The sequence below is a fragment of the Carassius gibelio genome, chromosome B5, assembly GCF_023724105.1.
Source record: "Carassius gibelio isolate Cgi1373 ecotype wild population from Czech Republic chromosome B5, carGib1.2-hapl.c, whole genome shotgun sequence".
NCBI classification, from domain to species: domain Eukaryota; kingdom Metazoa; phylum Chordata; class Actinopteri; order Cypriniformes; family Cyprinidae; genus Carassius; species Carassius gibelio.
In genome coordinates this window covers 37,451,595-37,479,552 of record NC_068400.1, presented here as the reverse complement: position 1 = coordinate 37,479,552, position 27,958 = coordinate 37,451,595, and the positions used below count along the sequence as shown (strand labels likewise).

At 37.0% G+C, this 27,958-nt stretch overlaps 1 protein-coding gene across 1 annotated transcript; it reads left to right on the top strand.

The window, feature by feature from the left end:
* Positions 1–1,609: 1,609 nt before the first annotated feature.
* On the top strand, positions 1,610–27,265 carry cemip2 (cell migration inducing hyaluronidase 2). The gene is made up of 24 exons (XM_052555587.1): positions 1,610–1,870; positions 4,143–4,494; positions 5,084–5,224; positions 6,482–7,049; positions 11,206–11,375; positions 11,458–11,646; positions 13,710–13,879; positions 14,364–14,576; positions 14,667–14,872; positions 15,946–16,015; positions 16,562–16,690; positions 17,273–17,361; positions 18,926–19,057; positions 19,173–19,208; positions 19,551–19,706; positions 19,817–19,994; positions 21,319–21,534; positions 21,726–21,937; positions 22,065–22,247; positions 23,459–23,687; positions 23,893–23,994; positions 24,532–24,677; positions 25,630–25,736; positions 25,828–27,265. Exons 2-24 carry the CDS (start codon positions 4,164–4,166, stop codon positions 26,034–26,036), a joined length of 4,182 nt encoding a protein of 1,393 aa, XP_052411547.1. The 5' UTR covers positions 1,610–1,870; positions 4,143–4,163; the 3' UTR covers positions 26,037–27,265.
* The last annotated feature ends 693 nt before the right edge of the window (positions 27,266–27,958 follow it).

The following is a 27,958-nucleotide window of genomic DNA, read 5'->3' as shown; positions in this document are numbered from 1 at the left end:
TAATTTCCTGAATGACTGTACTATAAAATGGATGATCATGTTATTACCAGTGTAAACTGATTGATTATTATATTATGTATGGCACAGAATAGATTTCAACTGGTCAGAATGAAGCACAAACTGACGTGCTTCAATTTTTCCAGATGTGTTGTTTTTCTGTTTTTGTAAGCACCCATTGTAAAAGAAAATTGCTATACTGTATGTAATTATGATCTTGAATAGTTATAATACAAAATTGGAAGTAAACATGTATTTCCGAGACTAAAGAGCTTAAAGGAATAAAATCCAGTTGTGGTAGTATTGTTTTGTTATGTGTGCTGGTCTGCAACATGATAGCTTTAGTATTTTAAAGCAACCTCTTGTGGTGATAAATAAGCAGCATTTTCTTTAAAAAAGAGGACATCCTAAGTTCACAGTCCCATCTGTTTAATAACCATCGTGGTTTCCATTAGGATTATAAGGGCATAGTCAGATCTTAAGTGGAGATGGAAGGTCTTTATCTTACTAAATCACAAACAGAACTAGAGCTATATTTTGTCTCATCTTTCTGAGAGGCATGCATTTAAATAACTCAACAGCTAAAGTGAATTGCTTTTAACAATGATCCTAACCTCTCATATGTATTCACTTTTCAAGACCATTTTACCAGGCCAAAGGTCATCCGCACCTCTTGGGTTCAATGACCTTTGAAGTCCAGGGCCTTGAACATGGAAGTTAAGAACACATGTGACCCCATTCTTTTTAGTGTGGGGGAACAAGGCACTTAAATGGGTTCAAAGGATGAGAACCGAAAACAAGAAAGAGAGATGAGTCTTGTAATGACTGTGTCTTCTCTTCTACTGCAACAACTTCCTCTTTCACAATCAATGTTATTTTGCATCTGATAAAGATGTCTTCCTCTTTCCTCTTCATTTCATTGTACTTGCCAATTGCCTATTATAGCTGTTCTAATAATAGCCATAACTTTTTTACAAAGCGGAATATTACATTATATAGAAGATAATTTCAGCACCTCCTTTGCTAGATGATCCACTTACTCATGTCCATCTACTCCCACATGTGCAGGAACCCACAGGAAACATATCTTACTTCCTAATGTATTTACCCTGTATACACTTAAAATAATTTCATACAGAATACAGATTTTTTTTTTTTAAATAACTGAATACAGGGACGTCAAACTGGGGGGGGGGGGGGGGGGGTTGTTGAGCCAGATTCTAATTATAATGTGTATTTATATGAACAATATAAAAATTATTTTAAATTTCTCAGCATGCTGTTATTTACTAATACTAACAGTTGTAATAAATATTATTACTAACTACATACTACATTACCGCCATGAATCTTCTCTGCTCACTTCTCGGTTTCATTGTGCATCCAGTCCAGTTTGTCACTTGGTTCATTTAAAAGATCCGATTCACAAGAACGATTCGTTCACTAGCTGGAAATCATTTGACAAGTAATACTTTTCACACGACACAAGACCGTCTCTGTGTGCTTCTTCAGCTGCTGATTGTGCTGTATGCGACTAATATGAGCTTCACAATAAGCTGAATTCAGTTACAAAAGCCGGTAAGCCCCGCCCACCAGAGAGCTCCAATCATGCTAATCGCTCTTCCACGCGTTTTTTTTTAAGACGCTCCCTCGTCTCCAGTACACGCCTCTAATTTCACTTCCTCCGCGAGCCGCGCCTGGGACGGGGCTGGCTGACTTCAGCCAAGGAATGAAAACACCATGTAAAAGAAGATTAAAACACATTTAGTGCGGTCTCCCAGTCAAATAGCCCCCTGAGTTGCGTGCGGCTCTCTACGGTTGATAGAGAAATAACGGACGAGCCAAGCTAGCGACAGTGAAAAGAGATCGAAAGGTAAGAGATCTCCACCTCTGTTTGCTTGTAAGGACCCCCAGTTTAGACCTCTAGTGTAGGAATGTCTTTCAGCGGATTTTCAGTCGTGCATTATGTGTTTACGGCATCTTTTGGGACATCCGAGTCATGACTGAAAGAAGGAATGAAGTTACGCATGCATCTGAAGTTGGTGAAACTTTGTTGCATTGTGTAAACTTTAGAGGGGGGCGATGTAGCGATGCAGTTTCGGTGCCAGCATGTTTCTATTCAAACAGTTCAGACAGAACCTTTTTTTTCTTCTTCTGAGCAAAGCTGCCATTCCAAATGCTGCATTTAAATTTAAATAAGGGCATTCATTTTTTTAATTTTATTTTTATTATTATATTTTTTTTTAAATACAGTAAACCAGCCTAAGCTTGGCTTTAAACACTTGTCAGCTAGTCAGACTGGGAGAACAACTGGCTGGCTATCTCAACCAGCTGAAGACTAGCTTGGCCAGGCTGGGAGACCATCTTTAGTCTGGTTTTTGCATTCATCTGCATCTTCTGTTTCTGCATTTGCAATGTAGGTCATCATAAGAAAGTTATTTTATTTTAGTAATTAAGTTTTCGTATCAGTGAAAACTTTTCCCGAATAATCATCTGAGCATGTTTGTGACCCCGGACCACAAAACCAGTCTTAAGTCGCCGGGGTATATTTTTAGCAATAGCGAAAAAAACATTGCATGAGTCAAAATTATTCATTTTTCTTTTATGCCAAAATCATTAGGATATTAAGTAAATATCATGTTCCATGAAGATATTTAGTAAATTTCCTGCCATAAATATATAAAAACATAATTTTTGATTAGTAAAATGCTTTGCTAAGAATTCATTTGGACAACTTCAGAGGTGATTTTCTTAGTATTTAGTTTATTTAAGCTTATTTATTCAGTTTTCAGCTGACATATAAATCTCTATTTGGAAAAATTGACACTTAAGACTGGTTTTGTGGTCCAGGGTCACATTTATACTTTCACTAGTAGACCACACAGCCTTTCTGGGTGACCACAGATGGCACAGTTTCTGTCCGTAGGCTACCATTGTCCACTCACCCCCTCAGACTGGGGAGATTCATTGCTCTTCCCCCTTTAAAATGTGATTTCATTTGTCCAGGGGAGAAAAACTGTTTGAAAAGTGGGGGATGGGACTCATTAAAGCATGGGTATTGATTATATCCCAAAAGAAGGGGGGTGGTGAATGTCCTCCTCAGTTATAGTGATTGCTGTGCCCCTGCGTTTATGGCTGAGGAGCTGCAGATGGCCAGATCAGGATCTGGTGATAGTGCGATCTTTGTGTTGATCAAAGGAACGATGAAATGAGTTTAATAGTACAATAACAAATGAGCTACGGTTCAACAGATGTTGGGGTCAGTTTGGTTTTTCTATTCTACCCTAATGTTTAAAAGATTAGAAAAGTTTTTGTGATTGATATTTACCCTGAAGTGTCTAACTTAAGTTTATTAAAGCATTAGCAACTGTTTGGTATCACTGAAGCCAAATAGTTAGACTCTGTTTGGAAATTGGAAGTCTCTTTGAATGTTAATTAAGGTATTTGGCCTGGGTGGTTATTGGTAAGCAAATATTTGTGTGACAGGCTTTTATTGGGAGAGTTTCTTTACAGGGCCCGTGCCTGTTGTTTTGTGGCACGAAGGGGCCATGGATTGAACGACTGAGCACTTTTTTTTTCTTGTAATTGGTGCCATGTGTTTAGTAAATAACTTGAAAACGTGAAAACCCACAGAAAGCTTGCACTTCAAAGTACGTTGTCATGCCTCTATGAAATTGAGACCCGATCGAAATTAAGTCAGAACACTTTTATTTCAGTTTAGTTGGCCCACGATACTTTGAGCTAGATTCTTAATGCCTGTCGAGGAGGTGTAGTGTAGTTTTGTTATATCAAATATATTTGTTCAGATTTTTTTTATTTTTCAAGGAAGTCATTCTTTTTATTAGGTTCATTAAATCTATCAAAAGTAATAAATAAATTCCAGTAAATTCTCTTCTTTTGATTTTCCTATTCATCAAAGGTTTTTAGCATATTACAAAGATTTCTCAAGGATAATGTGACTGTGAAGACTGAAATGATGGCTGCCCAAAAACATCTTGATATACATTAAAATAGAAAGCGGTTATTTGAAATTCTAATAATATTATAGTATAGTATTTTGTTTAAATGAATGCGGCCTTGCTCCTTTCAAAAACATTAAATACAGACCACATTTAAATGATGGCTTATCTTTTATGGTTTTACAGGACGTGGCAGACAGTTATACCATGCAGGTGAATGATGGCCCCAGCAGTCACCCCATTTTTGTGGCTCCTGTCAACGGAAATGCTCAGCGGTCGTCAGGATATGTTCCAGGCAGGATTGTTCCAGTTCGTTCTCCACCCCCAGCCAAGTCTCCTCCACCACCCCCACTGAAGCCCCCGGTCCCGCCCCCTGCACGACCTTCGGTTTTTAATCTGTCAGATGATGAGAGCAGAAGAGAACGCGCCCAAACCCAGCAGAGGAAGAACACTTATATTTGTGCGGGCGTCTTCTTCTTTGTTTTCCTACTGGTTCTCATAGTCGTCCTCAGTCTTGCCTCTAAAGATGTGTTGGATGGTAAGACACGATCACCTTGAAAGTGTGAGAAACACACTATCATTAAACAGGTTTAGGGTCAGTAAGTTTTTTTTTTTAGGCATAGTTCGTATGCTCAACAATGCTGCATTTGTTTCATCAAAAGTACTGTAAAAACTGAATTTTGTGAACAGTTTAAGAGTTTTCTATTTTTATATATTTTAAATCTAAATTGTAAATTAATTCCTGCAACATCAAAGCTGAATCATTACTCCAGCCTTAATTATCACAAAAAATCATTCTAAAGTGCTGATTTAGTTTCTAAAGAACAATGCTGAAAACATTTGTGCTGCTTAATATTTTGTTGAAAAGGTGATACATTGTTTTTTGCAGAATAGGTGTAAAAAAACAACAACATTTTTTTGTATGACAATTAAAGAAAACTTCACATTTAATGTTTATTATTACTCAAATATTTCTAGCAAAGCAAATATCAAAATACAATAATACAAATTTTCATCATTCTTTTGTGTTGGGAAGAGTAAAAAAAAATACTGACGTAAAAATAGATAAAAAAGAATTTTTTTCAATCAATATCAAAACTGTACTCAATCATCTTGTACTTTTGTAGAGAACTGCCCTCATCACAACCCTCTGCTGCACTCCTGGAAACCTGGCCATGATCTCAAAAAGGTGGTGGTGGTACGCAGTGGTGAGCATTATCGCCTAGATTCATCTGCCACCCTGTACTCTATCACTATCCAGGCTGGAGGTAAGATCATTTGTGCAGTGTGTAAAAAAATACCTTTGCAAAACACTTTGGCTAGTTAATTCTTGTACATTTCTGTATTGCACAAGCCAAAAAGTACTACATTTAAAATGCATGCATTTCATACTAAGCAGGTCAACACGATTATGACAAAAATCATAATTGTCGATTGTTTGAAGCAACTGCATTCTATATTTTTATATGAAAATAAACAAGCTGAAATCCTACTAACTGAAAAACATTTATTGCTTCTCTGTAGAATTAAGCCTCAAATGTCAACTACAAACTGGACTGGTTTCTTCTTTATTTTTAAAAAAAGTAAAAATATACATTGTAGTATTATGTTATGCTAAAACTAAAATGAAAACAATGGGTAAACCCTTGAGATAGCCTGTAGATAGAAAAAAGCATGTCTTAAGCATGCACAATAACATAAGTGGACTTTGGATGATTAATTGCCGCTTTGAGCAATAACATAATTGTGGCATCCGTAATTATAATTATTAATTGTGGAGCCGTAATACTAAGTATAATTCAGATCTGTTAACATATGTACTGACATATCCCTCAAGACTTACTGCTAAAAAAAATAAATAATTAAACTTCATTTGGAATACTACTTGTGCACAATGTACATTTCTTAATATTAAACCTAAAATGTGTTTTAATGTCACTATTGATGAGGATTGTATGGTCTTTGAACTATTGCAGGGTATTATTTATTAGGTATTTAAATATGTACCGTATTTTTCGGACTATAAGTCGCACCTGAGTAAAAGTCGCATCAGTCCAAAAATACGTCATGGTGAGCACTGGCACTGGACTATAAGTCGCATTTATTTAGAATCAAGAACCAAGAGAAAACATTACAGTCTACAGCCGCGAGAGAGCGCTCTATGTTTTCAGTGTAGACTACAGGAGCAGTGAGCAGCATAGAGCGCCCTCTCGCGGCTGTAGACGGTAATGTTTTCTCTGGGTTCATGTCTCTTAGATAATTTTTCTCGGTTCATGTCAAATTACTTTAGATGAATAAGTCGCACCTGACTATAAGTCGCAGGACCAGCCAAACTATGAAAAAAAAAGTATAGTCCAGAAAATACGGTAAATGTATTTGTGGTATTCTTAGCATAAAATAAATGCATTTCAATTATATTTTAGTATATTTATTTTTCACTAGGGAAAGGAAAATTATGTCTTATTTACATTTATTTGGGTTTTAGCTGACATCTTTGTGCTGATGTCATTTCATTTTTATTACAGGTTCAGTTGTCTTTGCCGATGATAAAAAAGGCTCCAAAAACATCACTTTACGAACACGCCACATTTTGATAGAAGATGGCGGCGCTCTACATATCGGGGCTCCAAAATGCCGCTATCGCTCCCTGGCTACCATCACCTTGGTCGGCCGCTCGGATGAAACCACCGTGACTGAGGTTCCTGGGATGGGCCACAAGTTTTTGGGAGTGAATGCCGGAGGAACTCTGGAGCTCCACGGGTCAGAGAGACTGTCCTGGACCTTCCTCACTCGCACTATACCTGCTTCAGGTTTAGCTACCGGTGACCACGGCTTCCAGAAGAACTTCAGCCGTGGAATTAACCTGCGGGTGGTTGATCAAGACACGGCGGAGGTGGTGTGTAACGAGCGCTTTGACACGCACGATTCCCGGAATGACAGCAAGAGGCTTAGTCAGCTGCTGAAGTCTCTACCTGCAGGACGCATTGTTGCACTGGCCACTGGAGACTCTGCAGTTAAGAGCCTGCTGGAGGAGACCAAAAAAACCATCAAGGATCTTCTAGGCAGCAACCATGTCAATAATCTCAAATACAGGTGAATAAAGCTTCTCTACTGAAAAAAAAGCTGATTTGTTAGCCTTACAGTTTGGTGAGGCTGGTCTCTTGGCTGATTTTAGAGAAGTTTTGGTCACTTTTCATCTGTTTCGGTTAGGAGACCAGCTCAAACCAGCTTTTTTGTTTGTTTTAACCAAGGAATAGGGATGTAGGGATGCCATAAACTTCCCTATAAACGTGCTTCAAACGTCATTGAATCTCTGGAGGGTGGAAGCAGGAAAGAATCTTTTTCAATCTGATGTGTTTTAGCTTTGATAATGACGAGCACAGCTTTGAAGTCGGTGTGCTTAGGAACATTAAGTGTCCTGTTGTTCCATAAACCATATCCTAAATTCAGACTCACCCAGCTAATGAATCCCAAAGGCAGCGTGCATTGTGCAGATGTTGCTAGTTTCATTCATGCAGTCTGTTTGGATGGATGCTGAACACTTAAAGATGCAGGATTGACTTTGCATTACATAATTAAATATCAAACAACGCTGCATGCTAGGCTTCATATTATAAAACAATACTGTTCAACATAAATTATATGTACAAAAATAGCTCAAAAAGTCAAGTTAGTTCTGAAAATATGATGCCACTTGGTTTATACTGTTATTTTTAGATTGAATATAATGTTGTCTAATACAGTTGCATTCAGACATTTTAAAGTGTGACTTAGGTATCCGAAACAGTCTAACACTTTGGAGCCACTGTACATCTAGCACATTAATATTAACAAGAAATTTAAAGCAAATATAAAAGTTCTTATTTATTCAGTTGTCATGTTGACTTTTGCCAGTATGTGTACGAGCAGTGGAATATAAGCCAAATGTTAGTAGCTAATAGTCCTTAGCAGGACTCTTAGGCTTAAGCTAACTGGTTGGTTGTTTCACAGAAATGTATTTAAAGAAGCCACACAATGTTTGACATGGCAGTTTTTTGAAGGAAACCCTGGTGAAAGGTTAAACGGGCATATTTCCAGGATTTGTTTGAAAAGTGCTGACGTGTATCTGTCTGTATCTCAATGCAAGGATTTTTAAAGAGCTCAAAGCTATAAGAACCAGATGTGCAGTCTCTTCTAGTTACATTGCAGATAGAGAAGTATAGATTTTCAGTGAATATAATTTACTACCGTGCAACTGAAAATATTTTGTAAACCGTTTATTGTCAAATATAGAAATTCCTCCAGACGTAAAGCCTACTTTTACAGTCTACTGCAAAGGCACTTTTGTGTAACATTCTCTTATTACTTCAAGAAATGTGGAAAATAATATTCATGCTTATTCTAATGTTCAAGCTACTGACTGCGTCTCCAGACACATTAGTTTGGTCAGAGGTCTTGGGCATGAAAACTCTGTGTTCTCTGTGTTCTGTGTTCTGTTACATAACTAAAACTCCAAGGCAAAGAAAAAGTGTATCATATGAGGAAATATTATCTGTCTACTCTGCTGCCATTGCAGTTATGTGGTTTTCAGTGATTCTGGTGGGGCAGGAATTGGGTAGTAGTAGGTGTGACAGAAAACAAAAATTAAATGTACTCATTTGGAGACTTCAGTTTGACACATTGTGCATACAGAAACCCTTTCCTTTGCACCCGTTACCAGTCAAACTCATCACATCTCTGAAGAAAACATGCAAACTTGGCAGCACCCTTTCACAATCTGGCACAATCTAACTAAAAACTTGCGCAACATAAACCAGCCTGTCCAAGTCTAACCCCCTGTTCCCCATAGGTACTCGTGAGGGGGTGCGTTGAAGCTCACATATTTTTGGTATAAATTAATTGATAAGCCTGTTATTGGATAGTGATAAACCTAACATATGGGCTCTGCCAATCTCAGACTAACTAGGAGGTAAAATGCTTAGAGTTGAGGTATGAAAGAAAGTTGCTTATTGTAAAGTTTGTTTGTTTGTGTTGTTAAGAGAGCACTTAACCTCAGATTTCTCAGAGAGGATTGTCCCAGTGAAGAAAGGTGTATGTTGGATATAAAGCATGTGTTACATGAGGGGCATGGGGACCTCCAGTGGAAAATTTCAGTGAAAAAAGAAAGTGCAAAGCATATATATATATATATATATATATGTGATTTAACATTTCAATAATTTATTTTGGTTATTGTAGAAATAAGCCTGTGACTTAATTTTGCATTTTGCAAGTTCTTCATTTAACTTAGCACTTTAATAGCATTTTTAGTGTTTTTCCCACACTGTATAAAATGGCCTTTTTACATTAGAGTAGATTTTAGATTTTTTATTTTAATATTTTTGAGCATCAAACGAGTTAAATGACAAAAGGCCTTCAGAGTCACTGATAAGATCCCTGGTGTGTCTGTATCTGTGTTAATGAAATAGTTTGTTGTGCTATTGTGGATAATGGTTCATTTCCACAAATTTCATACAGGTTTTGACAACATGGAATCAAGGAAATGATTGCTGCCTGTTTTTTTTAACTTTCCAAGAAAGTTCCATGACTGTTCTCGAAAAAACGTTCCATGATTGTTAAACAAAGACTGAAGTTTTCGTGCAACGCAAAGAATATGGAACTATTGTTTCAAATGTCCAGGGTGTTAAAGTGCAGGAAATATTGTGACAATTCTGCTTTAATGATATTAGACATTCTTCTCCACTTTGAGGGTAGGGAATTGCCAGGAATGAGATAGGATTCCTGTATCAGTCAGACATGATAGTTATTCTGAGAGATGAGGTAATCTTGCATTTTTGGCTGCTAAAAGATGAAAACATGAAAAATAAAACCATAATAAAGTTTCTGGCCATAGACCTCCCACCTCACAGCAGCTAAGTTGGTCTTATTGGTCTCAAATGTGGGTAGTTAGTCCCTCGGTTTATCCACAAAGATTTTATTAACTTGTTGTAAACTGCAGTGAACCACACTTCTTAAAGGGAGAAAGTTCAATGAGACACTATTTTCCAAACCTCTGGAGGGTTTCGTGTTTGAGGCTTGGCCTTTAGAGCTCATATGCGTCAGTATAACAAATGGCATTTCTGACCCAGTTGCTGTGAAAAAGTAACTGCAGTTTCATCATAGTGGAAGTATTAATGCTAATACAGAAGCTGACACCAGTAGCTTCAGAGCCTTTTTAGCCATAATAGTTTTATTTTTTGGTATTTTACCCACTCTTTTCCCGACTTATTTTAGGTCTGTCCTTGCCAAAGCTGAATTATGCCATATAGGGAGAGAAGAAGTAGGTTTGGATATATTCTGTGGGGGAATCATTTATGAATTAATTAGGTAAAAAGGTCAAGACTTTCATCCTCCTCCTTTTTTTAATCATTTTAAAAAGGAATAGTTGACATATTCTTTCATTATTTAGCATTCCAAAGTAGGGAACAGACTGAAATTAATGATAGTTCACCCAAAAATAAAAAATCTTTACTCAAACTTTACTCATTTCAAATATGTATGATTTTGTTTGCTTTGTGGAAAATATTTGGAAGATTATTCCATTGTTTGGACAGAAAACACCAAGACATGTCTCATAATACATTAATATGTGCTTTGCAGAAGAAATAAAAAAAGTAATTCTGGTTTGCAACAACAAGAGGAAGTAAATGATGACAATTTTAATTTTTGGGTCAAGCGTATATTTAAATTGAAATATACATTAATTACATTGAGGATGAGTAAATCAAATTTTTTCGAACCCCTTTAACATTGTGAATATTCAGACAGTGTTCTTTCAAAAAAGAAATGACTTTATTCAAAAAATTCCACATTTTGTTTTATATTATCATCATACAGTAGACTGATGACAGAAATTCAATTGCCTTCAGTTGAGTGACAACTGATCATTTCACTGTACTAATGGGCTGACTAGAAAAATAATAGGAAGGAAGGATTCAATTAGCATTCATTTCCCATTCATCCAAGAGTTTTGGCTGCTCATCCTTTAAATTACGTGCAATAACTAATCATCACTTCCACATGGAAGTGCATTGACAAGTCTTAATAGAGAAGCCATTTATCCTAATATGGAGTTTAAATGTTGTAGTCGTTGAAATGATTGATTTTAGTGATTGATATGCTAAAAATACACCATTGTTTCAAATCTGTATCACGTTTACTCTTGCATTTGCTTGTCAATTACTGGCTTTTATAAATACCTCTATCTCTCCATCCTCCATCTCTATCTTAGGCAGGCATGGGCCTTGGTCTCAGTAATTGGTGGAGGAAATGTTTCTTGCACGGAAGACGTACGAGAACATGAGAACCATGACACAGGTGGCAAGGCGCTGGCTCGCAGAGACTTTGTCACTGTGGATGGTGTTGGTTTCACTGTTACTGCTTACAGCGAGTGGAAAAATGGTACATGTCTTTGAAAGCATAGAGTAAAATCTACAATACTCAACAAGAATGTACCTACAGAGGTTTTTGTTCTACTATAAAGGTTACCCGACAACAGGCTTCCAGGTGGATGCAGTGGATAAAGTGGTTCTGAACCTGATGGATGACGTTAGCAGCTGGAAACCGGGCGATCGGATTGTGGTGGCCAGCACTGATTACTCCATGCATCAGGCAGAGGAATTCACCCTGCTCCCATGTCCCCACTGTAACAGGAAACAGGTTCGAATTCAAGGTGAGGTAAACGGCATGCATTTCCTCCGATTTCGTGTGGTGACACAATGTATCTGTCCGGGAATCTTGCTGTGAATTTGTATACAGCCGAGCTCAAGTAATGACAGTGTCATTGAGTTTCAGATGGGAAAAGGGTGAGGACTGTTTACCAGAATCACATAAACAAACTGTCATTTCTGACCAGAAGCCAGCAGAGGCTATATAGATAATGTTCTCCACCCTGTCAAAAACATTCTCAGTAATTGCTCTCCAGCGCTAATGTCCCAGCTGGTCTTTATTGAGTAAAAAATTTGGACACTTAAAGGGTTAGCTCACCAAAAAAATTAAAATTCTGTAATTAATTACTCACCCTCAAGTTATTCCAAACCGTAAGACCTTTGTTTATCTTCCGAACACAATTAAAGATATTTTGATGATATCCGAGATCTTTCTGACCCTTCATAGACAGTGACAGAACTACCACTCTCAAGGACCAGAAAGTTAGTAAGGACATCACTAGAATAGTCCATGTGACATCAGTGGTTCAACCGTAATGTTATGAAGCTACGAGAATACTTTTCGTGCGCAAAGAAAACAAACGCTTTGTTTACAAGCACATTCACAAGGTACACTTGTGAATGTGCGTTGAAGACTGACACAGAAGAGAAGAAATTGTTGAATAAAATCATTATTTTTGTTTTCTTTGCACACAAGAAGTATTCTCGTAGCTTCATAACATTACAGTTGGACCACTGATGTCACATGGACTATTTTAATGATGTCCTTACTACCTTTCTGTGCCTTGAACGTGGTAGTTGCATTTAGGGCTGCCGGATGTGTCGTTTAAGCATCGATATCGCGATGTACAAATCCACGATAGTCACATCGCAGGATGTGCGATGTAGGCTGTCGTAGTTGATCCTGCTCCCCGGCCCTTTACTGATGTGATTCGCGGATTAATTGCACAGCTAACCCATCATAGAGTGAAAGTTTTGAGAGAGAGAGAGAACGAGAGGGAACGAGAGAGCGAGCGAGTCCCGGCCGCAAACTCACAGTCTTCAAACAACACGAGCGCTGTCTTGCTCTCTCTCCCTCACCGCATATTAATCAATTGAAACGATGGTGTTGATGTTTAAATCATTTAAAATGAGAATGTAAGTGTGCTCACCCCATTTTTGTTTGTAAGAAAAAATTTGATTAGATTTCATATCATAATATTTATCGCAGAAAAATAAAATATAGTGCAGCCCTAGTTGCATTGTTGTCTATGCAGGGTCAGAAAGCTCTTGGATTTCATCTAAAATATCTTAATTTGAGTTCTGAAGATGAACAAAGGTTTTACAAAGGTGAACTATCGCTTTAAGTCATACAAATGTCTGAATGTCATTTTTGTGAATACTGTAAAAAAAAGATTTTTTAAATAATATAAATCTATTGTAACATTTTAAATTTCTTAACTGTCACTTGTGCTCAATTTAATGCACTTTTTCTGAATAAAAGTATTTCCAAATAAAAACATAACAAACAAACTTACTGACCCCAAGGTTTTGAATGGCATTTTATACTTTAAAATAAATGTCACTTGAGTTGATATTGTTGTATAATGCTAAAATGGTCATGCATTATTAAGTATCTAGATAGTTTCTGGGGTGTATTGTATATGTATCACAATATATTCATTATTCCCAGCACATATGTTAATTCCTTGGAGAACTGGAAATGTCTTCAATATATGGCCTTTATTAAAAGGATGTAGTTTAAATGTCACCGTGCATTGTGTCATGTTGGCAAAGCTTTTGCCAGGCCTTTTCCCTCCGGAAGGATTCTGGGTGTGTGTAAAGGGCAGTCTGAATGTGTGGACAGGTTGCTTTCCTTCCTGGATACATTATTATTTTACTTTCTTTTTAAGTTTATCCACTATTTTTTTCCAGTTCTTCCTATTCCATCTAATTAAATGATAAAAATCTTTAAACAGAAATTGTATTTTGTTTCATTGGAGTTGGTTTCTAGTTGGTTTATTTAAGGTAAAGTCTGTCATTAGTCATTGAGCTTTAAGGTTTGTGTTTATGTGTTGGAATTTTCCAGGAAAGCCTCAGTTCACCCATGTGGGAGAGATACTGGACGGAGTGGACATGCGTGCAGAGGTGGCTCTTCTATCAAGGAATATCCTCATTCATGGAGAAATGGAAAACGCCTGCTACGGAAAAAATTGGTGCCAGTACTTCAGCTACGACACCTTCGGGGGACACATCAAGGTCTGTCTGAAACTCTGTGTGTGTGCTTGTGTGTTTATTTAACACTAAGCTGTCTGGTGCTGTCCTGTGGAGAAATCACAGGCTGTTGTATGTTGAAGTTTGCACTAGATAATTGAGTACAGCTCTTTTTTTTGTTTAGTTTTTTGAATGGAAGGAACTGAAAGCATAATCCTAAATTTTGTGTGACTAGTTGACGGGTCAATGTTTACATTATGTAAATGACCAATCATATATTATGCAGCAGTCTTTGCTGTTTCTGGCAAGTCCAGCGTTGTGTTAATATAGAGTGTGTTAGTGGAGAAAATGACAGAACTATTGGTTTATTTAATTATTTTAATATATATTTTATATACATTTGTTATCATTATGTTTGCTTATATTTTAGATTTATGATTAGAATTAATATTTTTAACAGTTTTGTATAATTAACAACAGATAGATAATTTGTAGTGTTTTTGATCTCCTGTTTTTATATCTTGTTTAGATTATGGGGAACTTCTCGTCAGTCCACTTGTCTCAGGTGGAGCTGAAACACATGGGTCAGCAGCAGAAGAAGGGTAGATACCCTGTGAACTTTCATAGGTGTGGAGATGTGGACCAGCGTGGGGGATACAGTGACCCAACGTATCTAAACTCCCTCTCCATCCATCACTCCTTCTCCCGATGTGTTGGCATACAAGCCACTAACGGCCTGCTGGTGAGAGAATATACACATCCTTATAATAATGTATTTCTTTACAATGATCTTTTCATTTTGACTTATCGTGATGTCTTTCTTTTATTATAGGTTAGGGACACTGTTGGCTATGTTACGCTGGGACATTGTTTTTTCCTGGAGGACGGGATTGAACAAAGGAACATCTTTTTCCATAACCTTGGCTTGTTGACCAGGCCAGGGACCATTCTCCCTACCGACCGCAATGATAGCATGTGCACAGAAATGACAAGCAGGGTTAACAAAGGATACGTACCATCTCCTGCTAACGAGTGCAAGTAAGATACCATAAACACTCACATGTTTATTTAATATTTCTGGATAGACCTGTAACTTAAACTGAGGCCAATATTCACAGCGCTTGATGTCTCTCAGCTTGAAATTGTGCATTCTGTTATCTGAAAGTCTCCTGATGCTTGTTCTGTGCTGGGTGACTGACCTTGACAGTGTGTCCTGCTGTATTGTTTGGTCAAATAACAGGAGAAAGAACAGAGCTTTCATTTCCTGAGACTCAGCGATAATCTTTTTCTCTTATCCGGGCAATAAAGCACCCAGTGTCCCAGGCGGAGGATAGCTGAGGAGGTGCTGTTTTCAAAAGGATAACAAATGTTTTGGGAGCGTGTGTGTGTGTGTGTGTATATAGAGTTATAGATGTTCAAGATGAAGACAGATAATGGAATATGTTTCAGAGTTGTAGATCTGATCAAACAGTGAGTTTATGCTGTGGTCAGGTGCGTAAACAGTTGCACTTTTATGCCTGAGTTTTTACAGTATTTTTTTTTTTTTAATTCAGGTTCTCTTGCTTTTTTTAAATAAGTTTTATTGGATCTTTGTTGGATTTATTTTAGATTTTTACCTAAATAATTTTCTAGCTTTTATTTCATTTTCATTGTAGGTTTAGGATGTTAGTGCCGCCCAACATATTTTATACATTTTATAATCTATATTAAACTAAGACTAAAGACTAAAATAAATGTATGGCTGTTTTTATTTTGTTGTGGGTAAAATAAATTGATGTCAGTTTATTGTAGTTTGGTTTCAGTTTCTCAGTAGTTAATAATTTAACAAATATATTTATTAGTATTTATACGAAGTTTTTCTTAAGTATTTGTTTGCAAGACTATTTTCCCATGCTGCATTTCAGATTAAAAAAAACCCTGAGTGTTCTTCACTAAACGCCTACAATCCAGGCTTACCAAACACTAAATGCACTAAAATACTTCATAGTACAATAGGAGTAATATTGACTGTGATGTGTTATGTACATATATATATATACATATATATAACATGCTTTCATTTATTTTAAGATCACACATTAACATGACTCTGTCTGACCTGTGTATTCTAGGGCAGTATCTACATTTTGGATCGCACACCCCAATAATCATTTGATCAGCAACTCAGCAGCTGGATCACAGGTATGCATAATCCTTGATATAGCCTTGCTAAATTAATAATTTTCACTATGATCTGTAGCAGTGAGTAAATGTTTGTTTGTTATCATAAACTGATTATTCTGTGACTTTCTCTGATTGAATTTGTGCTCTTTGAAACGATGCCCACAGCTCTGGGATATTGATGAGAACATCAAGGTGGTTATATAATCACAGATAGCATCTCCTCATTCCAGTCCTTTATTAAAGATGTATTTGCCAATATAAATCTTTTTGGTCTGGTGGTATTGTTGTTCTTGGTTTGAGCTTTTGTATATAAAAGGATGTAACCTCCACCCTTTTTATTAAAAGAAAACTTCTCACGAAGTCATACTTTCAGCAGACCAGGTTAAGAAAGTCTCAGTGTTCTTTCTGTGATAGAAATCAGGACTCAGGAATGAATATTATTCACCACACTTTCCACTAGTACAAAATAAGGCATTTGCACCTTCAGAAAATGCTTAGGAGATGTACCATATTTATGAAAATGCCTGGTACATGAATTACCCTTGTGTTTTTTTTTTTTCTCAGGATGCAGGAATTTGGTACGTTTTCCACAATTCTTCTACGGGTGATTCTCATGGACTGATTCCAGAGACTAAAGCTGAGCTCACGCCTCTGGGCACCTTCTTTAACAACCGTGTTCATTCCAACTTTAAGGTAATTGAATACCTCATCTATGACTCTAATGTCAAATTCACAAACCAGTGGGCAAAACTAAATTTCAAATAAAAATAACAATGCTTCAGGATAATTAGACTTTATGATTTATAAGTGCATTCTGAATCTTTTTTTGTAAATTATCTACAGGCGATCCATCACACAATATCAATGCTAATGCTATTTCTCCATCTTCATTTAATACCCAGCTCCCTGTGACTCATAATAGTGCAGTTCATAAATCATTTGGGATTTGTAAGGTTTTATTAAATGTGGCTGCAGGAAAGACTCATGCAATCACTTACGAGTTCAGGATTTTATTTGCACATACACAAGCATCCTCGTTCGTTCTCTGAAATGCCTCATTGTTTTAAAGTCCTGCACAATGTGCTTGTGTGACGCTGCACTCACACATACATTTTCCTATACAATAGTTCACTGTTATCCACATGTTTATGTTGGTCTTGAATCGTGACTGTCCAGGTGTAGAGAAACTACAGGCCATGCTTTCACTGGCACTGTATCACTCGCATGATACTAGACACTGAACATACAGTGATTGCTTCTTTCATCCTGTGTCAGGCTGGCCTCTTTATTGATAGAAAAGTCAAGAGCACCTTCGCCACTACAACAGACCCACGTGAATACCTCTGTCTGGACAACAGTGCTAGGTGAGTGTACAGGTTGATCATTTCTTTGTGTCCAGGCTCAGCTGATTCAGCTTATGAAGAAAACACATAGAGATAGAGTTTCTGCACTAGTCAGGGGGATTCACTATATCTGGAGTTTCCTTCTTCAGCCACGCACCAGACTATAAATATACAGTGTGTCAGAGTGTGTGGGTGTGTGTGTGTGTGTGTGTGTGTATGTGTGTATATATATATATATATATATATATATATATATATGCAGTAGGTGTATGTTTCCCCTTGTTTATTTCAGATATTGTGACCGTATTCTGTGTTAAATGTTTTTCTGTAATATTTGTGGGTGAATGTCACAATAAGGACACATTTGACATGAAACCATAATTTTGGCAATTCCTAGTTTATAGACATTTTGTTTACTTTTTACTTGTATTTAATATATATTTATTGTTTTACATTTTCACAGTCATTTAATTGCATAATCTTAATTATCACAGCTTTTAAAATATTTCCCATTGTTCTCAGCGGTGACTCTTTATTTATAGTCAGGATAAACAAGGTAGTGACAGATCATTTCTGTAGACTTAGGGTATTTGCACACTGAGTCAGAAATTTTCACACATTGAAAAATAAATATGACCTCACGTTGTGTCAATCATGTTTTCACACTTCCTCCGAAACTTTTGTCTGTCATTCAAAAAATTTTTAGATTAGTTTCAATTTCCTGTGTTTTCGCATCCGTAGCATGCATTTTGATAGGAAAGACTCTGTGTGCAAAGACCTTTACACTATAGTTTTCACTGGCGGAGTTGGTTATGATATCTTGATTTAACGGTATACCCAGATGAATAGTTCACAATAAGACCAATATATGATTTAAGGCCAACTTTAATATAAATCGGCATACATTAAAAGGAGTATAAAAAAACAGTAATATAATGAATGGTTAAATATATATACAAACACACACACACACACACACACACGACCCAGGACCAAAACCAGTCTTAAGTCACTGGGGTATATTTTTAGCAATAGCCAAAAAAACATTCCATGGGTCAAAATGATTGATAATGATTTTTCTTTTATGATTTTTCTTCATTTTTGATTAGTAATATGCATTAATAAGAATTCATTTGGACAACTTTAAAGTTGATTTTATCAGCATTTAGATTTTTTTTGCACCCTCAGATTCAAGTTTTTTAAATAGTTGTATCTCGGCCAAATATTGTCTGATCCTAACAAACCACATATCAAATGGAATGCAACTGGCAACCCAAGGAGCCGAAATACAGTTGGGTAAACTGGCAGCGGGTGTGTTTCACAAACCAAAACAGAGACCCACATTCCGGCCTGGAACGCACATTTTCAAAGCAGAATAATTGACTGTAGCATTATTTTACTGATTAAAAAAAAGTGTTAACTTATGGCATGTTTCTTAAATATATGCAAACATATTGTGGTACTTTTATGCTTTAGTAGAGTCAAAAACATACAGCACCTTTAACACTGTTGCTTGGGCAAGCAGCTCTTACATTTTCCTCTGAAGTAAAGATTGTATTTCTCTTTGGTGACATTTTTTTCTCAGGTTCAGGCCTCATGAGAACTCCGATCCAAGCAGGCCACGGGTGGCCGCACTCATCGACACTCTCATCTCCTTTAAAAACAACGATCTGGGGGCCTGGATCCGAGGAGGTGACATCATCATACGAAACTCAGGGTAGGGGTCAAAACCTCTTAATTGTAGACCTGGTAAAAAACTCAACACTTAAGAGAAGCTCATAGCATCAGTAAAATATAGCAATCTTCTGATTATAGTTTTGTTTTCCTGATAGATTTGCAGACAATGGTGTTGGACTTTCATTTGCAAGGTACTTGGCATTTTTCTGTTTGTTAGAGCTGCCAGACAGCTACTCTGAGATTGAATTAATCACATATGTGAAGAGCATTAAACGTGTTAAATTGACAATCATAGTGTTTGTATGAGAGTGCATGTCTATATGAGGAAATGTTCTTGCTCTGTGTGTGGCTGGCTGCAGGCACATATTTTAATTAAAGGAACATATTTTAATTTTTTATTTTACTAAATCAGTCACAGTCTGATTGGCAAATGTGAGCAAGTGTGTAAATGTAGCTAGTGTTTTACATCAAGCACCTAAGGCAAGCAGTTATTGAATCGTGTTTCCCTCCCCTCCTCCTCTTTCTCACTGCAGTGATGGCAGCTACCCTAAAGACGAGGGCTCCAGTCAGGAGGTCTCCCAGTCTCTGTTTGTTGGGGAGAGCAGAAATCGTGGCACCAACGGAGGGCAAAATAAATATTGGGGAATTGGTGGAGTAGATGGAAAGATGAGAACTCTACCAAGAAACAAGTACGTGAGAGAAGAAATAAAGGGAGATTAGTATTAATAAAGTTTTGTCTGGTTTAGTGAAATACAAATTCTTTGTTTAATCGGAACACTGTTTGTGCTGTTCTTGTCAGGACGTTCCCTATCCGAGGTTTTCAGATAAATGATGGTCCAGTGAGAATCTTAGACAGCACATTTCGTGCCTTCAGTCCCACGAGCGAGCGCTTCACCATGGCTGTGGGATTCAGCCTGAAAAACATCTGGCAGCTGACACCCAGAAATAACCTGTCGTCTCTCGCCTTCCATCCGAGTGTGAGTGCACATACACATTTAAGACCTGGACACTGGTCAAATGCTCACTGACACTACTGTACTGTGACTGCTAACACACAAACATACAAGTTACTCAGCTTGCTCCGTTATTCAGTACTACAAAATATATATTTTTTGTTTATTTATATTTTATTTGTGTACATTATTGCAGTCAGGTTTATTACTCACTGATTATATTTTAGAATATAACTTATATATATATTTTATATATATATAATATACATAACTATATTATATAGTTATGTGATTTTGGGACTGACAGGTTTATTACAATTAAATCAGACAAAAAACATAAAAATGAAAGAAAAGAAAGGTTCTTAGAGCATTGCGTTAGCAAGCAAGCAAGCGCAAGGTTGGGGGTTCGATTCCCCGGGAACACATGATATGTAAAAATTGATAGCCTGAATGCACTGTAAGTCGCTTTGGATAAAAGCGTCTGCTAAATGCATAAATTTAATTTAATTTTAATTTAAAGTAAAAAAACACTTGCAATAACAAACTTAAACTGAAATAAAATGAGAACTATATACAACTTTGACTGAAATTAAAATGGAAAATATAAAAATGAATACTAATTCAAAATATTAATAACTTGGTGGTATTAAAAAAAAAAAGCTGTTGATCATTTTTTTTAATGTCATATTTCAAAAACAAATGTGCCATTTTTGTTTTATTTTAATTATTTATTTTGCTTTTTTAAATTATAAATATAGATATTACAGGGTAAGAAAAAGAATAAGTGTTATCAGAAAATGGACAGAATCGAAGCTATGTTTCCAAAAAACAAAAAAAAAAACAACAAAAAAGTTACCTTTACCTAGAATATTTTTTTTTATGACCATTAGAATTTTTTTTTTTTTTGTCAGAGTAAAGTATAGACTGATTACAGGGACTGTCCCCCTGGGGCATCCTGAACATAATTGCATTACTAAAAGGTCATAGAGACCATTTCTTTAGAAACCCAGATAACACCACCCAGTCTGTCTAGTCTGTAATAACGGTTATTTATCGTAAGTGTTACTAATGCCTGTACTTATTGCTTGCTTCTCACTGTGAGAGTCGACACATCTGGTTGTTCTCTGTTGACTGATCACCATCTGCTCTGGTGCTAAGCAATTAAATAATAAGACCCTGTTCTGGCATCTGGTATTTAGCATATGTTAAAAACAAGCCTTTAGAAAGATCTTTAAATGTGGTCATATTTTGCTTCACTTGTGTCTAAATGGTACCACATTAATTGTACGTCTCTCCGGTTGTTTCATTAACATTTCTCATGACCAGTGATCCCCTTTTAATCATCCAGGTGACTCTAAGAGCATTTTTTGGCCGACCAGGCGAGTGGTTTGAACAGAATGATCTGGACGGTGATAAAAACTCCATCTTTCATGACTTGGATGGTTCGATTAGCAGTTACACAGATACGTATGTGGCAAGGGCTGACAACTTCCTGATCCGGCACCCACAATGTGTGAATGTTCCTTATTGGAATGGGGTCGTGTGCAGTGGCAAGTACTCTCAGGTAAAGAAAGGTGTCTCATTCTCCCTTTTTTTTGTTTTTTTTTTTACAATTTAATGCTTCCTTGCTAAATAAGACTATTACTTTTATTGAAATTTTTTTTTATAACAATCTTATTAATCCCAAACTGTTGAACAGTGTTGTATATCTTCTTGACTGTTTTTACTTTATAATGTAACTCATGTTCTCCATAGGTGTATATACAGACGCAGGGCGCATCTAATCTGAGCCTGTCTATCAGTAGAGATGAATACCCTGATAAACCCATGGTTCTCAGAGGCATCAGAAGCCAGACTGCTCCTTCTCAGCAGTACCAACCTGTACTGATGATGGGCAAGAGCTACACGGTGCACTGGAATGGACCTGCACCCAGAGAAACAGTCCTGTCACTGATTAATTTTGACCAGTAAGTTAAAAAGGAGGAATGTGATCCCCCTCATATCTGAAACTGAACATTAGTTGCTAAACTATCAAATTCTGCCATAGTCAACAATCACAATTACTACTGAGCAATTACTGTGTTGCTCCTGTAGGGGTGATTGGGCTCTTCTCGGCCTCTGCTTCCCCAATGAAACAGTCTTCCAGATCACATCAGACATCTACAACAAGCAGAATAACAGCTTCGATGGCATAGAGGACTATGGCCCTGCATCGTCCATTTCAGACCTAGAGAAACGACTGCAGCAGAGGAAGTACTTTTTCGACAAATCTGTCGGGTAGGAAAAAATGTATTTGAAATGTAAACAAACCTTTATCAACATATTGATTTCGCAAGAAAGCTGTGGTAATCAAATTAGGTCTATGCATTTTATAGATTTTTTTTATTATATTTAAAAGTATTAATATCGCTTTTAATAAAATTTTACAATTCTAAAACACTAAAAACGAAGGCTCTGTTTAAGAATGTAAGTGTTAATTAATAAACATTAGATGATGGAAAAGGTGCCTTTCTAATTATTTCTAATTATCACGCCATTGAATGAGACAATGTAGTTCTGTCAGGCTCATCCTGATGCTCAAACAATCAGAGCAATGTTTTGATAGTGACAGAGCCACATTGTTTACACTTTTTGCTGGAATTGACCCTTGAATAGCTTAGTTATATTTGGTTGTTGTGTTGGAGGGTGATTGAAAGTAGCTTCCAAAAGTAGCACAATTACAATATTCTGTATCAAAACTAAAAATATGTCATTTCCATAACTAAAATACATAGGGCCTATTTTACGGTCACTGTTTTGAAGATTTACTTTAAAAACAGCTAAAAGGCTTCCTACCGGTGGTCATCCTTCACAAAACTTAACATATACCACGGTTTTATTAAAGGTAGAATACAAAATGTTTCAAATTAGCCGAATTCCGTGGGGAAAAAATGCGTAACGTATTTTTCGGACTATAAGTCGCACCTGAGTATAAGTCGCAGGACCAGCCAAGCTATGAAAAAAAGTGCGTCTTATAGTCCGGAAAAAACGGTATTTGGCAACGCTGCATCCAAAGTGATTCAAACACTCTGCATGTTGATAGCGGCTCCCAGATGCACTAAAATTTTATTCAGCATTAGAATTTTTGCAGGAATGTTTGGTGGTCATAAATTGGGAGCGTGTTTAAGAAACGGTCCCATGGAGGGATTTAATACAAAAATGCACACAATGAATGGCGACTGTACAAAGTAAAAGCCGAATCCCCAATATTTTGGGCGATTTAGAAATGTACGCATTTTTTTGGTCTAAAAAGAGGACATGTCCAGGGAAAAGGGGACATATGGTCACCCTAATTTATAGCATTTTGTTTGCTAATTTTCTCACAATGCCTCTGGGTTTTATTTGTGTTGTCCTATTTCCCTTTAAATTATATGGTCAAATCCAGATAAATTATTGTTTACAGTGCTCCCTGATCAGTCTGAGACAGTAAGCCTGTGTTTAACCTCCAGATTGTTATGGCTGTACGCACGAGCTCGGCACAGACGAGACGGCCATAGCTACTGCTCCACCGCAGGCTGCGAGAGAGTGAAGATCATCGCCACCATACGTGCCAACCAAAAGACTCAGACCTGCAACTGCACCGCCAATGCCTACCCTAAATACACAAAGCCTGCCAGCAACATAGTGCCTATGCCAAAGCCAAACACAGCGCCCTGCAAAGCCTGTGGAGCCTCACAGGTAAGTACAGCCCAAACTCCATATGAACGGGAAGGATCATTTGTATATCTCTGTTTGAGAGGGACTGGCTTTGAACTATGTGCCAGATAGACAGACTGTCCATCTGCTGTCCTGTCCGAGAGCCTTACCTTGCGTTTTCTGAGTAATCGTAACAGGGAGCCATTAAGCTGTCAACCCTGAGAGATTTTTATTTTCTTCCCTATAGTTTGCCTTCTCCAGTGATCCATGGAACAGCTACCTCCAAACCCAGATCAAATCCCTCAGTGTAAAAGAAGAACAGAGTAATGACACACAAGCCTTCATCACTGTGAGTGTGATCATTCAAAGCATTCATTTAATCAGTGTAAGAAAAAAGTTAATGTTTAGATTTATTTAACTTTAAGTATTTTGAGGCTGCCGAAGTTAGTGTGTTAACTATTATATCACAAATCAATTTTAATTAGTAAAGCTAATTTTCCATGGATGTCTAATATTATCACTAGTACTATGTTTTACGATTTTTATGTTTACTGATGACTTTTAAAACTTGAAAAAACTAAACGTTTTTAAAAACTAAAATTATTTTGTGGCCATTTCTACTTTAGTTTGCATTCATAATGTTTTTTAGTTTCGTTTTAAGCATGTTTTTTGTATATTAATGATAATAAAGCTGATTTGAATTAGTGCTTTTGGACATTTTTGCTGTGACTTTGGGGAGAGGTTGCCACTTTTCATTTACACTGTGTAGAGGAAAGAAAATTAGAATATGTATTGATCTTCATTTAACTAGCCTTTGTGGTGCATGCAGTTGTTAACACTTAGAAATGGTTTATGGGACCTGTTTTCTCTTTTTCCTGTCCTATAGGTGAATGCAGAGAGGTTTGACCTCAAACAGTCAGGGTTCCTCATAGTTACTGTGGACGCATGCTCTGGAAAAGTCACAAAGAGCTCATTGTTTACGACGCTGGACACTAAAATGGAACAGTATTTTAAAACTGGAATTTTAAAGAGGTGAGGGGTGAAAATTTCGGTTTGGGGTTTTAAACTGTTTGTCTAGAGGTTGGGAGAAGTTGGCACTGCAATAGTTGTCTGTTTGAAGAGGTTGAGAGGTGGCCTAAAGTGTTTATTGAGGGAGCTGGTGATGAGGGTAAGGATTTGTGCAGTGCCAATTTTATTTAGTATATACACTACTGTTCATAAGTTTGGGCTCAGTAAGTAAATGCAGCCCTGGTGAACATACCAGACTTAAAAGATTAACATTTAAAAGATTTGATTAACCCCAAACTTTAGAATACACACTTTACAATTTTATATTTTATTTAATAGCTCTTTTATTTTTAAAGGGGTCATTAACTGCTTCTTTATTATTTTCTGTACTGTTCTCTGAAGTCTACCTATAATGTTATCAAGATCATCATAATTAAGAAGTAATAGGGTATTTTCTGTCCTGTTTTGACCCTCCTCATTGGAACGCTCTGTTTGAAAAGGTGTGGCGGATTGTAGACACGGAAATAAATGTCCACTGCTATGATTGGCTACCACAGTTGTGTATGTTTGACATCCTCCATTCTTCACAGATGGACACTGCTGTGATTTAGGCTAAAAACGCATATAATAGACAAAAGAATAGTGTCCACATAATAAAACAGTTACTCACACTTGTGTGGTGGAGCATTGCTGTCAGATCCAATATAGTCGACGACATTTTTTTTTAGTTTCAGTCTTTCTGAAAACCCTGTGTTGAATTGTACCTTGTTTGTAAATAAATCCACTGTAAAACGGAAGTGAACAAAAGACCAAGCTCTTACTGACATGGTCTGGATCTGTGTTTTTCCACAACTTGGCAATGTGCCTGTGTCTTGCACAGAGTGCACAGAGTTTAGATTTTTCAGTTCATGACCCCTTTAAGCTAAGTGATTTCCATATTTCACTGTTTAGACTAAATCAGGTTGGTTCTGTGTAGGTCGATAGTTCTTCTTGCAACAAGAGGTCAGCCTGCTGGCATTGCTGGTGCTGCACAATTTCTGGTCCCTTTGGGATTTGCTAAAACACCAGATCTTCAGAAGAAAGGTAAGGTATTTCTAAAACAAAAAACTGCTGTCAGATCTCTTTTTCCTTGATTAGGATTACTCTGTTTGCTGATCCCTATGTCTTTTTATAGACACCATTGCTTTCTTTGGGTTCCTCGGCCAGGGAGGTCCTTCACCACAGCCATGGGCTGCTCTGTTTGCTTCCCAAGATACCAAGGTGCTGGGATTACAGGAAAGGTTCATTCCTCTGGCCCTAGAGGAATACTCTTGTCCACCACAAAAAGACCCTCCTAGAAGGATGGATCTTGAACTCCTAAGAAAATCGCTTAGCCAAAAGTGAGCCTTTACTAGATGTGAACAAACAACACAACCAGCGAATGAATGTGAACTTATGAACGTAATTTATTTCGGCTAAGGAACGCGCTAGTGGACTTTGAACAAGTATTTTGTTAAGCGAGTGAATGTATTTGTTTGTTTGTTGTTTTGTCCTGTTGGTTGCATTTTGTCATAAATGTTCCAGCACAAAGTGATGCACTTTTTTTCAATGCACACCAAACAACTTTATTTCAAACTGGATACCGAAAGGACAGGACAAGCTAGAAGTACATCAAAGGGCAGTTCTGTACCACCTGTGCAGAAGTACAGCACAACACAATTTGTCATGTCGTGGCCTCTTTTCCTCCTTCAACCGTCTGCAGGTGTAAATGGCTCTCAGACTTTCCTTTTCTGTTATTTATTCCTCTTGATTTAATGGGAAGTGCCATTATTTAATTGCATCATTTTGGGTTTCACTGCTGTTGGCACATCAATGACTATAGTTTCACCATTACGTATTTGACAGTATTCATGTTTCATTTCAACACGAGTGTTTTCTACAGCTAAATTATCTTTCAAAAAACATTGTTTACTGTTATGTACAGTATATGTATGTGGGAAAAGGTGTTTAACCAGTGAAATTATGTTCATTTTCGTGTCTCTTGCCATTCAATACATCAAAGATTTGTATGACAGATAAATATCTGTCGTCATTTATTTACTTTCTTGTTTTTCCAAACCCGTATTTCTGTCTAAATAATGAAAGTGAATGGTGACTGAGCCTGCAATATAATTTCATTTGTGTTAAAAAGACATATTGGTTTGGAACAACATGAAGGTAAAAAAGTTGAGGGTGAACTGTCCCTTTAATACAATGTGCTTTATCTGCCTTTATAGTGCCATAACTTCATTTAAGAGATGTAACATCCCATATGAAATGTATTGTCATTATTGTGATTGAAATGGAAGCCTGAATTGCCTTTGTGACGATTTGGGTTGAATTAGTTATGCTACTTGTTAATCACTGTACAATGAGTTTTATTGGTAGTCTGAAACCGAGATCAGTGTTGTAAAGTGTTCCGTAAAGGTGCAAACGTTTTCCTCAGTATATAGGTGTTATATCCTCCAGAATTTTTTCCATTTGTAAAATTGTCTCTTTTTTTTTTACTAGTTATGCTTTTGTGCTGTAGTTCAATCTTCTGATTCAGAAAAAAATATTACAAAGCTTATAAAACAAAAATACGTATTTGTAAATCATGTGTTGGCTTTTGTATTCGTGGCATTATTGAAAGTGAGGCACAAGCTAAATAATTATATGACCACTAGGGGTCAGGATTGTTTTACAGCTATATTTTAGTGGACTGGAACTATTTCCACCAGGGTCTTCACGGTTAACTGACGACTATCAGACTTGTTCCAGGATATCGAGCTGGGGCCATAACGAGAATGAGATTTCAGGTATTACCTGTCATATCATAGGGAATGTGAAATATGAAGTGAGCCACAGACCCGGACATGTTAGAGCTCATTAATCACTTCAGGCTTAAACCACACACATCATAAAATCAAATTTGTTTTACTACCTTTCTTAGCTTCTTCATATTTCTTTTGAAAGAGTATAAATGTATGTTACTTGGTGGCTTCGTTTGACACTTAAATGTATCTATTTAAATAATACGGATTTATTTTGTTACAAAAATATTTTAGCTTTGCAAAGAGACCTATTCTGTCAGATCACATGCATGTTGACCGTGAGGTACTGTATATGTTTTTCGAAAGGCATGCGAAGCTCTCAATAAATGTTCCCGCCGAAATCTTCCGCGCGCGGGCATATTATTGTCATCACGATTAACTTCTGTCACGCTGCAGCCTCACAGTGTTCACACGGAGCTCAGCAGGGCTTGTTTAGCGGTGGGCTGACAGAACCACAACAATAAAAGCAGCTCA